The sequence below is a fragment of the Phycodurus eques genome, chromosome 12 (assembly GCF_024500275.1).
Source record: "Phycodurus eques isolate BA_2022a chromosome 12, UOR_Pequ_1.1, whole genome shotgun sequence".
In the NCBI taxonomy this organism is placed as follows: Eukaryota; Metazoa; Chordata; class Actinopteri; order Syngnathiformes; family Syngnathidae; genus Phycodurus; species Phycodurus eques.
In genome coordinates this window covers 21,356,074-21,371,169 of record NC_084536.1, presented here as the reverse complement: position 1 = coordinate 21,371,169, position 15,096 = coordinate 21,356,074, and the positions used below count along the sequence as shown (strand labels likewise).

At 42.4% G+C, this 15,096-nt stretch overlaps 3 protein-coding genes across 7 annotated transcripts; 2 read left to right on the top strand and 1 right to left on the bottom strand.

Moving 5' to 3' along the window:
* Positions 1-1,061: 1,061 nt before the first annotated feature.
* On the top strand, positions 1,062-4,872 carry ercc1 (excision repair cross-complementation group 1). 2 transcript variants are annotated; one of them, XM_061692139.1, is made up of 9 exons: positions 1,062-1,351; positions 1,426-1,803; positions 2,060-2,163; positions 2,274-2,373; positions 3,239-3,315; positions 3,835-3,934; positions 4,090-4,161; positions 4,228-4,296; positions 4,391-4,872. In XM_061692139.1, exons 1-9 carry the CDS (start codon positions 1,292-1,294, stop codon positions 4,454-4,456), a joined length of 1,026 nt encoding a protein of 341 aa, XP_061548123.1. In that variant the 5' UTR covers positions 1,062-1,291; the 3' UTR covers positions 4,457-4,872. The 2 variants fall into 2 exon arrangements, with proteins under 2 accessions (XP_061548123.1, XP_061548122.1); XM_061692138.1 differs by having other exon boundaries at positions 4,090-4,296.
* Positions 4,873-4,922: 50 nt separating this feature from the next.
* On the top strand, positions 4,923-11,945 carry prmt2 (protein arginine methyltransferase 2). Of its 4 annotated transcripts, XM_061692779.1 has the most exons (9): positions 4,923-5,521; positions 5,868-6,053; positions 6,150-6,311; positions 7,587-7,751; positions 8,738-8,913; positions 9,567-9,696; positions 9,788-9,924; positions 10,857-11,031; positions 11,118-11,945. In XM_061692779.1, the coding sequence occupies exons 1-9, from the start codon at positions 5,453-5,455 to the stop codon at positions 11,148-11,150; spliced, it is 1,233 nt and encodes a 410-aa protein (XP_061548763.1). In that variant the 5' UTR covers positions 4,923-5,452; the 3' UTR covers positions 11,151-11,945. The 4 variants fall into 4 exon arrangements, with proteins under 4 accessions (XP_061548763.1, XP_061548761.1, XP_061548760.1 ...); XM_061692777.1 differs by having other exon boundaries at positions 5,871-6,053; positions 10,857-11,945; XM_061692776.1 differs by having other exon boundaries at positions 10,857-11,945.
* LOC133411004 (zinc finger protein 329) lies at positions 9,947-14,395 on the bottom strand. The gene is made up of 2 exons (XM_061692781.1): positions 14,338-14,395; positions 9,947-13,298 (listed from the first exon to the last, which is right to left on the bottom strand). Exon 2 carries the CDS (start codon positions 13,288-13,290, stop codon positions 12,364-12,366), a length of 927 nt encoding a protein of 308 aa, XP_061548765.1. The 5' UTR covers positions 13,291-13,298; positions 14,338-14,395; the 3' UTR covers positions 9,947-12,363.
* Between the last annotated feature and the right edge of the window lie 701 nt (positions 14,396-15,096).

Below are 15,096 nucleotides of genomic sequence, written 5' to 3'. Positions count from 1 at the left end.
ATAGATAGATAGATAGATAGATAGATAGATAGATAGATAGATAGATAGATAGATAGATAGATAGATAGATAGATAGGGAAGCAGACCAATCGATCAATCAATACATCCCTCATTCATAAGACAGAGAAATTAATTTTTCACAGCAGCAATTTCAATACATATACACTCGTATTAATGATAATCAACAAAGTATAAAAATTACACTGATTAATAATATATATTATGATATAATGATTAATTGTAATAAAGTACATCCAATATGTACACTGTATGAAACTGTTCATATGCATATGTACTGTATACATGATCATTCTATAGTACGTTAAAAGAAGTGATAGACTTTGTAGATTAAAATAATGAAATGTATATGTGCTAATAAGTCACATTCTGCACTTACATTTGAACAATGAGTGCAAATTGAGAGCTATTGATGATGATATAACCAGTATTGGCAACTTTAGCTCACTCTGCCATGTTGGAGATGATAGATGTAGCTGGATCCAACACAATCCCAGGACAAACAAATAAAAAAGCACAATTTGTTCGTATACTTTTAATTTAGTTAGTTTTGTACATCTGTTAAATTCGGCTGTATTTAATTTTAGTACAACACAGTGGCATTTACTGTCATCTTTTGGACCAGTTTTCTAACATTTATTTTGGTATAGTTATTATTTTACTTTTATGTCCAACGCATTTCCATTGAATAATTGTAAAAATGCATGTTCCTTTATTTAAGTGCAGTATTAATGTTCAAACTGTGCACGATGTTTCAGTGGCTTGCAATAATATAGAATGTACTTTTTAGGAAAAGAACATGACTCGTTTTTTTATGAACAGTATGCTAATACTATGCTGCTGTATTTTGTATATTGTTCATGAAGTATATTTTGAGGTGGTACTTGGGTGTAAAATGTTTGGTAACCATTGAATTCGATGATTAGCTATGGTGGTTGTTTCTGGTCAACAAATGCACTACATTACCCATAAGCCTTTGTCGAGGGAGGAGCCATATGGAACCCGGATGTGGGTGTGTCGTTTGGCGAAGAGGTTGGAGCGTTGCGTTGCAAAGCATTGTGGGTTATTTATTTTCTTACTTGGAATCAACAATATGCGCTTTATGGAAGCTTCCAATCGCCACTACGTATCTTCTGCTAGCTTTTATGAAGTTCCCACTGTCTACTAATCAACTTTATGAGTAGAAAAGGTTTGCATTCTTGCAATCTAATATTGTATGCCAGGTTCTGTTATTTTTGTTCGTTCATTGTACAAAACATTCCCTCGCTGAGACATGAAGAGAAGGTTTAATATCAATTTGGACGATTCTGTCTTTACCAAAGAGAGAACACCAGTAAGTGATTCTGCCACCATGTTGTTTTATGCTTCTATTAACAATCATTTGAGGCAGGCGTGTTTGTTTTCCAGCCAAAGAAGCACTTTCAACCATCCAAAACTGTTGGACAAAGCAAAACCGATGCAGGTGCATCCCCAGCAAAGGAGGGCCAGCCTTTGTCTTATGCACAATATATCATCAAGGCTAAAGCTCAAGGGTCTGCGCCTCCTCAACGAGATGGCTCCTCCCAAATGCTCCGACCTGAAGCTGGTGAGGATTCCGCTATTGCCAGTCTGAGGCAAAGCGAGCCTGACGCCGTGCCCACCGCAGAAGGAAAGAGCGGAGGTGACCAGGTGACGAAGAGCGAGGAGACTCGGGGGTCCGGGGCAGGTCAGAGAGAAGTAAACTGTCCAAGCCTTGGGCCAAAACCCACGGGGTCCGGCAGCAGCATTATTGTCAGTCCCAGACAGGTATGCACCTCGGTGAATACTCGCTGTTAGCTACATCCGCACAACCTGAAATGAGGCATATTATGCATTTTATTTTCACATTTTAAAGACAACAAAAGCATTTGAACTCATGGAGGCAGCAGTTCATACACTACACCGTGTGTATGTCTTGCACGGACATGTGACCAAACACAAATACGCCCCCCAATAGGTAAATGCTGGTTTGCATCCACGTTTGTACATGCGCGTACTGTAATTTATGTTTGTATGCTTACAGAGGGGAAATCCCATTTTGAAGTTTGTCAGGAGTGTCCCATGGGAGTTTGGAGAAGTTGTGCCAGACTATGTCCTGGGCCAGACAACTTGTGCTCTCTTTCTCAGGTGGATGTTTACACTTACTCTCTTACTTACATGTTGTGAAATATCAGCAATATATTTGACTTTCTTTTTTTATTTCACTTTTTTTTTTTTTTTTGTCAACTGGCTCAAAGTCTCAGGTATCACAATCTGAATCCAAACTATATTCATGATCGACTTAAGCAGCTTGGACAGACCTTCACCCTTCGAGTTTTACTAGTTCAAGTGGATGTGGTGAGTATAAAGCGGCATAAGAATACTGTAATTGGTTTATCGAATTTGGTCAATTGTGTAGAATGGATCGCTGATTAATCGTGGCTTGAAGCAATAGGGGCAAATTGGATGGAATAATACATACAGTGGATATAAAAAGTGAACACACCCCCTGTTCAAATGGCAGGTTTTTTGTGATCTAAAATTTTGGGAACAAGAACAATAATTTTATCTGTCAGGATCTATAACCTGTGCAACTCAATTGAAATGCATTTTAATCTTTTCAAGGGGGGGAATAAAAATAAATAGCTGCTATAATGTGGTTGCACAAGTGCGCACACCCTCTTATAACTGGTTTGTGGCTGTGTTCAAAATATAAACAATCACATTTCCAGTTTTTTTTTTTTTTTTTGCTTTTTAGCAAAAGTCTGCATGTTTTGTGCTAACACCGGCAGCTATTTCGTACTGTTTAGAATTGCTTCCACCTTGTCTAAGCCAGTTCCAGCTGAAGATAATCATCCCCAAAGCGTGATGCTACCAGCTCCATGCTTCACTGTAGGTATAATGTTCCTATTTAACATTTCAAGTGCCTCCTAATCAGAGGCACCTGAAATGTTGCCAAGTGTGTGCTGACTCCCATTTAACATGAGTTTGAATCTGATTGGTCAATTCTGAACACGGCCACGTCCCAGTTAGGTTATTTCAGTTACTTTTCTTTCCCCTCGAAAATATATATATTTTTTTAATTACTTGACCCGTACAGGTTATAGGTCACATTAATAGCAGAAATTGTTTTGAAATGATTGATCTTGTTTTTATTTTAGACTTCTTACATACGCTTTCTATTCGTAACTCGTCGTGTATTGTTGGGCTTTTCCCCTCACAGAAAGACCCCCATCATGCATTGAAGGAGCTGGCTCGCATCTGCATCATGGCTGACTGCACTCTTATTTTGGCATGGAGGTAAGTCCTGAGACTGCCTAGATTAGAAGACTCTGCTACATGACAATATTTACAGTGAAACCTTTTACGGTCAAACATCAGAACTGAACTGAAAAAGAAGCAAATCGCTTAATAGATAAAAGTTGCGATGCACAAAATAAACACCAGTGTGGTCTTACAGCTGTGCAGAAAGTTCAACACTAAACACATACAGCTCATATCATGATGAATATAATACTTATACTTTATGAAAGTGGCGTAAATTTCGTCTTATTATCGTAACTACGCCAAAACTCTCCTGCTTGTCTTCTTCGGCTGCACTGGTCAGACAGATGCACTGATAATACAGATAATGATAAATAATGACAAAAAAACCACCAAAAAGTAATTACAAATAATGACCTCCTCTCAGATAGACGCCGCATTCAAATAATGATAGTTGAGTCAAGAAATAGCCAGAATTTGACTTGCTTTTTGTCCTCGGGTAAACATGACATTAAATACTTGTACTGTGCTTCATTTGTTCGGATGACCTGGCAGCCCAGAGGAGGCAGGACGTTACCTGGAAACATACAAGTCGTACGAGAAGAAACCAGCAGACCTTCTGAAGGAACAAGTTGAAAAAAACTATTTATCAAAGGTAATTACATTTCCGAATCAAGGTTTTGAAGGCTTGGTGTCATCTCGGTAGTTATTCCAACGATGTGTGATGCAGTCACATCTTTATTTTATTTTTATTTATTTTGTTTTTTTTTAGTTTGCCACACAAAATATACATGTGTGTTTGTTTCTAAGGTGACAGACTGCCTGACCACCGTCAAGTCCATAAACAAGACAGATGCTGTGACGTTGCTGTCAACCTTCTCTGTGAGTGCCTTTCAAGCCTTTGCCGCTGCAATCGAAATGTTTACTTTTTTAATGATTTCATTACAGTCTTTGGAAGGAATCATCAGTGCATCTAAAGAAGACCTGGTTCTCTGTCCAGGCCTTGGTCCGCAAAAAGTGAGGGGAATCGTGTGCGTTATTACGATATTGTTACAAAGAAAACTGAAAGGAATGTGTATTAAATTACTGTGTTGGCATTTTGTGCTTGCAGGCAAGACGTCTTTATGATGTGCTTCATAAACCCTTTTTAAAATCCAAGACAAAGTGTGACAGTTGAGGATCCAGAATCGATGTGGGATGACAAGATGGCTGACCTTTGAAAGAGACATGGACATTTGAACCGTTGTCAATGTGTGCATTATTTAGCGGCACAGTGCTGTTTATGAATTAATATATCCCGTGTGAATATTTTTCAAATAGAATATTGGAAAATGAATCTTACATTTTGATTTAAGTAGTTAGGAATCAGAGTAGGTACTTGCACCTCGTTCACTTGTGGGAGAGGGAAAAAAATCTGCCTTTACAAAGTCAATAAAATATGAAAAGATAATAAAATGCTGTACAAAGGATAACCTATATGTTGATGTTGAGGTGATATTGTGATTATGTACTTACAGAGGGCAGGGATTTATGGGTGTTATTGTCTATTAATTCATCCATTTTAGACTTACAGAATGAGGAAAATCGGTACAGAAAATGGATGTTTTTTTTTTTTTTTTTTACAACGACTTAGAAGTGTTTTTCATACTAATATTTACTGTTATTATGACTTTCCTACTGCGTAAACAATAGATTACGGCCCGTTTCGATTTACGTAGAAATTCTCCGCCGTACGAACGGAACTCCATTGTAAACCTCGGACCTTCTGAGGGAAAAAAAAAAAAAAGGAGTGAAAAAAAAATCAGTTTTCTGCACATCAAGCGTTTGATGCTGTCAGTAAGCACTCACGCACTCGCATACATTAAAGCCCCGCTGTAGGCACCATGAAATAAATGTCATTTTTATGCGAAACTATAAATCTAAACGCTGTAAAAGCTCATTTGATTGTAAATTCACTATTTCCGGTTGCCTTTGAACCCAACACACGTGACGTACGCAACAGGAAGTGCCCGCAAAAGTTGCGCTGGCCGCTTAATTTTTTTTCCCCCCACTGATAGTTTCCAGCTCAACTGAACTCCGTTACTACACATTTTATAACAAACATATATATTTACAAATGTATAGCTATTTCTTTTGGGAGCAGCATTAAGTAGCCGGGTTGGCGTTTGTTGAGATGGAGGATGTGGTGCCACCTGAGGAGTACGTTGTCCTCTGGAGCTTTCATGGGCGTTGCAGTGAAGAGGTCATCCATCCATCCATCCATCCATCTATCTAATCTGTCCATCTGGATATGTAACATGTAAAATTTACTGTATAATATACTATAAAACTATCATATAATGTAACAGGCCTGTGTAACCTATTTTGTGTACACATATAGAGAGATAGAGAGACACTATACAATAACATACTATACTACATTTACTGTACAAGGCCTGCAATTGTCTGGCAACTATTCCGGGGCGTACCCCGCATCTCGCAGGCATTGTCTCCAGTTTACCCAAACGCTGTAGAAAACAGGTGGCTAGTGTCAATGTCTGCGGATAGTCACATCCAAGTTTAAACTCGTCTGTGTCCATTGTGTTCAGCAGCTAAGTATCAGCAAAGGAGAGCGACTGATGGTCCATGCCAAGATCTCCCCAGAGTGGTGGTGGGCTGAGCTGCGGGGGGTCTTTGGATACGTCCCGGCCAGCTACCTCTACCAGGGAGCCAATGAAGATGAGGAGGAGGACGCGTGGCAGGATGAGGAGTACTATTTCACGTACGGAACACTGGTCGGTCTTTCTAAAAGCACCGCAGTGTTGATATATGCATTTCGATTCACATTTATTGGAGGAAAACTGTTTTGAAATGCTTCTACAAACTACCAGAATCTTCACTTGGAGATGTTGTCAGACAAGAGCCGCACAGAAGCGTACAGGCGGGTCATCGTCAACAACAGCGCTTCTCTGCACAGGAAGGTGGTGATGGACCTCGGCTGCGGGACGGGCATCATGAGCCTGTTCTGCGCTCAGCTGGCACAACCGGCAGCGGTGAGGACCCCCTTTTTGAGAAAGCATGCAGACACTTGGCAAGTATACAGTACTAGGGGCGAAAAAGCGCGAGTAATATTGCTTGTCTGGTGACCGTCGGTTGCTCCCTACTTTTCAAGATGCGTTGTGGAATAACATAAAACAATAATCGCAATTATTTTGATCAAGATTGTAAACAGGATTATTGCTCACATTAGGGAAAAATCTTTCTTTTTATTGCTCTACTTTTGAACATACATTATGTAACAGTTTTCGGTTCAAAATTAATCTTTAAATAAGAATAAATGATAGATAACGATAAAAAAAATAAATGTACACAAAATATCCTACTTTACCAATGGCTCACTGAATAAATGTGGTATTACAAAGTGTAATCACGAATTGCAGCTTAATGGTAGCAAATGCAGTTTATGCATAGAAGGCAAAAACATTATTAGGTTGTAAGCACCAACTTTGCCACCTCTTCACCAACGTGCTGAAAGGTCCAACTACATTGGACATTATTGCGGCGGCACGGTGGCCGACTGGTTAGAGCGTCAGCCCCACAGTTCTGAGGACCCGGGTTCAATCCCCGGCCCCGCCTGTGTGGTGTTTGCATGTTCTCCCCGTGCCTGCGTGGGTTTTCTCCGGGCACTCCGGTTTCCTCCCACATCCCAAAAACATGCATTCATTGGAGACTCTAAATTGCCCGTAGGCGTGACTGTGAGTGCGAATGGTTGTCTGTTTGTATGTGCCCTGCGATTGGCTGGCAACCAGTTCAGGGTGTACCCCGCCTCCTGCCCGATGACAGCTGGGATAGGCTCCAGCACGCCCGCGACCCTAGTGAGGAGAAGCGGCTCAGAAAATGGATGGATGGATGGACATTATTGCCATTTTTAGCCTTTATTTTTAAATTGGCATCGGAGCGGCGCTTGATGAAGCCTTAACCATGTGTTCGCCCCCTGGTGGCTGGCTGACTAGGTTGCGGGCACTGCTGCAATTAAGCATGCTGTACTGTACTGTATATACAAAAAAAAAAAAAAATGTATATGTGTGCATATGAAAGGTGCTTAATTGCAGCAGTGCCCGCATTTTAAAATGTTTATAAAAAAAAAATTGCCAACAATCAGGCTCATTTAACCATTGCAGCCAAAATCATGATCACAATTAAAATTCGATTAATTGTGCATCCCTAACAGGATCTCCGCAAAAATCAGCAACGAGGTGTGTTTGTGAGTAGCGAACAATGAATAGGCCAGGGAATTTACATTGCAATGTCCGTGTGCGCTGTTGCAGGTGTACGCCGTGGAGGCGAGCTCGATGGTGGAGCACACCGAGGAGCTAGTGAAGCAGAACGCTTGCGAGGAGGTGATCACGGTGCTGCGGGGTCGAGCCGAGGAGATCCAACTGCCCGAGCAGGTGGATGTCCTGGTGTCCGAGTGGATGGGCAACTGCTTGCTCGTAAGAATGACCTCGTCCTCATGACTTATTAACGCGGAGTGCGCGCATACCGTCAATCGAGCCGAATTGTAGCATTTTCCCTCCCTTCCGATCGGAGTCAGCGAAGGCCGAGATTGTCAGATGTCTCTGAAAGATGATCCTGAGGGATTATCCTGTGATGTGGAATGTGTTAAGAGTGATTATTTGTCCCCGGACTGCTTGGAAAACCATTGGGGCTGACAATCGGAAATGTTAAACCCGTTCAGTGTATGATCCCAAATTGAGCCGCGGACTCCGTGATTGTGACGTGTTGCCGGACACAAAGGGAGAAGCAACTGATTGTGTTTGAATAACACGTCTGGCAAATCATTGACTACAATAAAAATGACAAGAAACTGTAATCAACTGTAATCTGGTTACCAGATAAACTAGCTGTTAATATGTCATGCCAGTTCTGATTTGGGGGAGAATGCGCAAGATTATCGTTGCAGGGGTAGCAGTATCATTATTTTTCTCTGCAAAAATTGAACCAAGGCAACTGGACACTTGTTTGTTAAAGACACTTTTTCAGTTCTGTATTTTAGGTGTAGAGTCTCCCTGTTTATCTTTCTGGCGGGTGTGTCCCTCGGGGGTGGTCAAAATAGGGTTGTTGTTTTTTGGCAGGCAAGGCTGGTGAATGAGCATTTTGCATACCAGCCGGTTGGTTGATAAACTTACTGGAATAAAGCTGGGCTTTGTCAAAGTTAGAGGGATCATTTATTCATGAAAAAAACACAAAGAAAAACATTTGGGGGGAAAAAATCTGTGAATACCTAAAAAAAAAAAATAATGATAATTTAATAGAAAACCAAGTTATGTTCTCATATATTTCAAAATAATACATTTTAGATGCAATTGCAATACCTTCATACTTTTGCCCAAGGTTATCATACCGTCAGAATCTGCTACCAGCCTAACTGCTTAATGTTACTTTTCACTTTACTCTGTCCTCTTCCTTTGTGGTCTAGTTTGAGTTCATGGTGGAGTCGGTCCTGCTGGCCAGAGACCGCTGGTTAAGGGAAGGTGGCACGATGTGGCCCTCGTCCGCAGCCCTCACCCTGGTGCCATGTCAAGCCCACAGATACTACGCCGATAAAATGGCCTTCTGGGAGAAGCCCTACGGCCTGGACTTTACCCCGCTTCAGTAAGACACATCAGTGTATGATCTAAAAAGGGATTTTCCTTTCCATCCATTTTCTATAGTACTTATCCTCATTAGGGTTGCTGGTGAACTGGAGCCTATCCCAGCTGACTGGGTGAGAGAAGTGGGGTACACCAATCACGAGGCACATATACACAAACAACCCATTCACACTCACATTTACACCTCTGGACAATTTAGAGTCTTCAATAAATCTAATATGCATGTTTTTGGTAGCTGGAGAAAACTCAAGTAAGCAAAGGGAGAACATGCAAACTCCACACGGGAAGCTCGGACCCAAGGTTCAAACCCAGAATCTCAAAACTGTCAGCCAGTCACGCTAACCTCAAGTGTTCCAGGGTTATTCCATTCAAATTTAGAGGTTGATTACATTATCTATCATTGAGGTCCTGCATACAGTATCTCACAGTATAATATACACATTTGGCCTCCGGTAGAGATTGATACTCTACCAAGCAATTCCGTGGTGAGATTACAAAAACACTTCTGGAGTCAATCAGTCCTGGAACATTTCTGACACAACTCTGACATTGACTTAACTTTGAGAGGACACACCACTAGTGTGCGCTTTGAGTTTCTTTTCATTCTAATCTTCAATGTACAAATGGCATCATTGATATGCATTCTACCCGCAGGCCACTTGCACTGCAGGAGTTCTTCGCCAAGCCCAAGTTCAGCCACTTAATGGAGCCAGGCGACCGCCTCGCCTCTCCTGTAGACGTCATCCGCTTGGACATGTACACGTTGCAGGTGGCAGACCTGGAGGTATACCGTCCATTCGCCCCTCTTTCATTCCTACAGAAGTCCCAAGAGAAATGTATTTTGTAATGCGTAGGACCGCTGTGCCATTTCTCAGGAAATGCAGGGCGAGTTCAAGTTTCGCCTGGACCAGTCTGGCGTGTTCCACGGCTTCACCGCCTGGTTCAGCGTTTGTTTCGAGAGCCTGGAGGAGGGGGGAGCGCCGGTGGAGCTGAACACCGGGCCTGACTCTGAGTATAACTCATCCATCCATTTACATTACATTTAGGATTTCACAGTGGGACCTTCAAAATCATACGCAGCAAAATTTCAATCCTAAATTTGGTGGGGGGAAAGGTCAAACAAAACATATTTTCAGCTCAGTAAACATCTAGCGCAGGGGTTGGTTAAGTATGGCTTACAGGCCACATACAGCGGGCTACATTCTTCAATTCATTTCAACTTGTTTTTTTTAACCTTCAATGTGTTCATTCAATCATTTATTCAATCAAATTTAAATGATGTCATTGAATAGGAAATGTTGGCACAAATTCACATTTTAATTTTCAGGGAAACAATTTTCCATACACATTTAAACATTTACCATTGTTAAATTCATCAATGAATATCCTGGCCCATTAGGCCATTTAAAAAAAACAAAAACAAATGTGGCTGTTGAGCACAAAAGTCTTCCCACTCCTGGTCTAAATTCCATGGCTTTTTTCTTTTCTTTTTTTTTTTGCTTTTCCCTTGTATTTCTAAGAACAGGTTTGGCTGCTCAGTATAAGCAATACTTTATTAAATATTATTCCATTTACATCGCACCACCGTGTGCGTATTCTTAAATGTGCAAACCAGTCCATTGCGCACTGTTCAGAACCTCAGATAACATGTTGGGGTAAACGGAGGACCCCTGTACTGTGGTTAACGTCTGTTTACGCTTGACAGTTACGAATGTTCAAATGTTACTTAAAACATCAATTCTGTAAAGGTTTTACGATGGGCTTGACATTTGAGCCTTGAATTGATTAAATCACTTCCTATGAGTTATTATTATTATTATTTTTTTAACAATTGATGTTCAACTTTGGAGGTTCTGCTCTCCTGTCAAATCACAGTGCCGTCTCATATCGACAGACAACAATTCACACGGTCTTCAGTTTACCTCAAGTACGTCTCGGTTCCAGGCCGACACACTGGAAGCAGACTCTCTTCATGCTCGACGAGCCCGTCAGTGTGCGTGCCGCAGACCTCATTAGTGGAACCGTTATTCTGCGAAGGAACCCCGTCTGGAGGCGCCACTTGACCGTCACCATTCACTGGGACATCAACGGCCACACACAGGAGGAGCCCACATGCCAGGCAAATGAATCACCGACAGTGCAGGAACATTATGACAGTGGAGCTACACCAATATGATGACGTGCTTCCCCCTTTCTGATCTTTAGGCCGGTACTAAGAGCTTCCCTATGTGGCGCTGACAGCTTCTCACCATCTGACACAACGCTTGCGTGCTGAGTTTCTGCGTTTTTGAGATCAGCCTTCACTTGTAACGGATAAAGACCCCGAAATGGAAGAGATTTTTTTTTTTTTTTTTTTTTCCCAGAACTTCTCCAGGACATTTTTAGTGATGTACCACAGGCATGGATCGCACCACCTTCAAAGCGAAGTTGAAAGACTTTAGATTCTAGTCTTACAAATATGATGGTGGAACCTCCAAAGTTGAACACAACTTAACCATTTGGTTAACCTCTGATTTGCTATTTATCCCCATAGGAACTCATCAATCAAAATGTAAACCAATTATTGACTTGGTCCTTTAGTTTTAAGAAATGACAAGAATGTGGCAAAATGTTACTTGAAGAGATAATTATTTTAATCATTTTAACAAAAAGTTCAGTGTCCAAAATTATTCACACCCTTCGTCAATAAGTCATATCCAATGTTCTACATGTCAACTTCATTAGAAAGCTGAACATTTTCACATAAGTTACCAGAATTGTGCCCAAAAATATTTGCTCCCATTTGTCAAGGATGTGAATAATTTTATTTTCTTTAAAATGCACAAAAGCTATTAAAATAGTGATTAATCCTCCTTAATAACTCTTAATACATTGTACACAGTCTTTTGCCACATTCTTGTGTCATTTCTAGCTAAAAGAGCCATTTGACAAATAAAAATGGCCAATGTATACCTGCTTTTGGTCTCAACTGGAGCTGGAGAGTCCAAATATTTCAAATTATTGCACTGCACAGACTACAACCGCTGTGTAAAAATGGCCAAAGATCTTGTCATAAAATCACTGAATGAAACAACAGTGTCATCAGTGAAGTACTTTTTGAGCTTCTTCTTATCCATGTATGGTTTTTGACTACTTGGGGGGCGGCACAGTGGCATTAGAATGTTTGCTTCACACTTCTGAGGCTCAATGTTCGTATCTCACTTCTGACCTTCGCTGTGTGTGAGTTTACCTCACACATTCCCCAAAACATGCACGTCAGGTTCATTGAAGACTAGTTGTCCGTTGGTGTTGGAATCCTGCAATAAATAAAAATTTCAACAACATTCCAATTTATAGCAATGCGCCGGTACATGTGCCCTGTGATCTATTGGGCGACGACCAGTCCGGGTTGTACCCTGCCTCTAGCCCTAAAGTCAGCTGGGATAGGCTCCAGCAGAACCCGACGTCCTGATCACGGCTCTTTTGATTTGACCTCGGTGGACACCGGCTGAGCGGCCTCCGGCAACGGCTTTGAAAGCGGGATGAACAATGGGGGTTTCACCAAACTGCCCTCGCTTTTCCCCCCTTTCTGCCTCAAATGTTTATCGCAGTGGTTGATAAATGTGTCCAGCTTGGCAAAGGTTTTGTTGCACACTTTGCAGTGATAAGGCCGCAGCCCCTTTTCGAGGCGGACGTGCAGTCTAATGTAGGAGGACCGTATGAAGGTGCGGCAGCAGACGCCGCACTTTAGTTCATCCGGCGGAGGCGCAGGCGCGGGCGCCTCTTCCCCCTGCCGAGCCGACTCTTCGGCCTTGTGAGAGAGCAGCAGCGGCAGAGAGCTGAAAGTCTCGCCGCACTCCTCACACTTGTAGGCCCGCTCGCCCGTGTGTATGCGGACGTGCGAGAGCAGGCCAGCTTTCTGCGTGAAGGCCTTGTCGCAGTAGGAACACTTGAAGGGCTTCTCGCCGGTGTGCAACCGCCGGTGAGTCTTGAGATGCGCGGCCCGCCCGAAGGTCTTGCCGCAGTCGGGGCATTTAAAGGGCCTGTCGCCACGGTGGATGGCCTCGTGGGCCATGAGGTGGGAGGCCTGGTGGAAGTACTTGCCACAGGTCCCGCACTGGAACCTCCTCTCCTTGGTGTGCGAGGCCAGGTGTAGGGTCAAGTGGGCCGAGGAGATGAAGGTTTTGCCGCACAGTGAGCAGCTGTGCGGGTCCACACGGACGCCCCCCTGGGCCTGCCCTTCGTCGGGGGGGCTGCCGTCTCCCTGGCAGGACGGGCATCTGGACGCACCGTCGGGTTTGTCCGTCCGCATGGTTTCATCCGATTGTGGGAGACTGAAGCTGCGTCTGCACTCTGAACACTCCTGCTCCTGCTGACCTGTGCTGCCTTTCTCCTGCATGGTGCTACCTACAAACAGCAGAGACACTTTCAGCTCATCACACCCGAAAACCATAATTTCTCCGAGCAATGTCTTTTGATAAATGACCAGAGCAGCACGGTGAGCAAGTTGTTATCACGTCTGTGATATCGCAGTTCTGAGGTTAAGGGTCCAAAGACCCCCTATGGGGGAAATTTGCATGTTGTCCCTGTGCTCGCGGACGGTTTCTGCAGGTACGCCGGCTGCATCACACATTACAAAAACATGCATGTGAGGTTCATTGAAGACTCTTCACGCGTGTCAAACTCAAGGCCAGGGGGCAATATATGACCCACCACATCATTTTTTTGTGGCTCACGAAAGCAAATCAAGTGTCTCCGTCATGTTTCTTGCTAAATGCAATTGTTGTTCTTAATATGGCAACACATTTTCTTCATTTTTTTTTTTTTTTTTTTTACAGATATTGGAAGCATTTATTTCACCAAATGCCAAATTTGGTGAAATGGTGTATATATTTGGTTGTCACTATTTTCAATTCAATGCAGGGGCAATTGTAAAAATGATGAGGGGATGATTCACCCCTGACCCGAATGAGTACAAGCCCTATAGTTTGGTTGGTATAGAGCCTTATTACTAGATTATAAAACCTGAGGCAAACGTTCACAGGACACACACACACAGAAAAAAAAATACAAATGGCAAGAAAACTCAAATGGTGCAGATTGTAGTTTGAGATGCACTGCACAAAGAGAAAGGCAAAAACACCGTCGTGCAGTGTCTCAATAATTGACGCAATAATCAATTAAACTCAAAACCTGAACATTATTATCTTAAAAAATTCTTTTGGATCTTATTAGATCGCGTGGTTGTACCTAATAAAGTGCCCAGCGACTGAGGATGGAGACACTTCCTCCATGCAGTCAGTGGGAACCTCGTCTACAAACAACAACAGGGCGCCTGAGCTTGGACGTAGCGCTGCTAAGTTATCACAGAAGCAACAACAACAACAAATATCTGAACCTCAACCAAGCGTTTAAATTTTTATTATTATTATTATTTTTTACATACCAGCGTGAAATAGCGACGGGAGAAATGTCAAGCTGCACCAGAGAGGGAGGGCGAGCCACGTGATCTTGTAGCACACGCACGGGGAGAGACCGCCACCTAGCGGCTGGAGGTTTAACGGACACTTCGAAAAAATATTGAATATATATATATAGAGAGAGAGAGAGAGAGAGATTGTTCAGATTACAGCCTCTCATCACGCTCGAAATAATCTCTCCAGTCGCTCCTGCATTTATTTGAAATAGGAAGGTTTTACAAGACATAACGTTCTAAGCAACAAGACACAACACACTAAGGGGAGGGTTTCAAGGTGAAGACATGGGACCAACACCTGCCACGTCCCGGACCACGTCCTTGGTCAAGGCGCCCTTCCATCGGATGATTCCTGCTGAGTCATCTTCTTGAAGGCGAGACATCTTCCTTTCTCAAAATCGTCCATAATACTAATGCAAGCTAAGCAAATAAATGATAACTTCTACAATATATTTAACATATATATATATTTATGTATTGATCCACGGCGCGACAAAAGGGATATTTAAGAAGTAAAAAAAAAAAACTTAATAAAATAAAAAAATAATAATGTGGCATTGATTACATGCGGATGTCGACGCGACCACTTAAATATAGATCACAATAAATGGTTGGACGTTGGCAATTTCCGGACATTTGCGTCAAGAATGTGCATGAACTCCTGAGACGGGAGACACTTGGCAGCCATGAAAGGAACTTCGTCAAAGCAATACTTCAATCATGAATAAT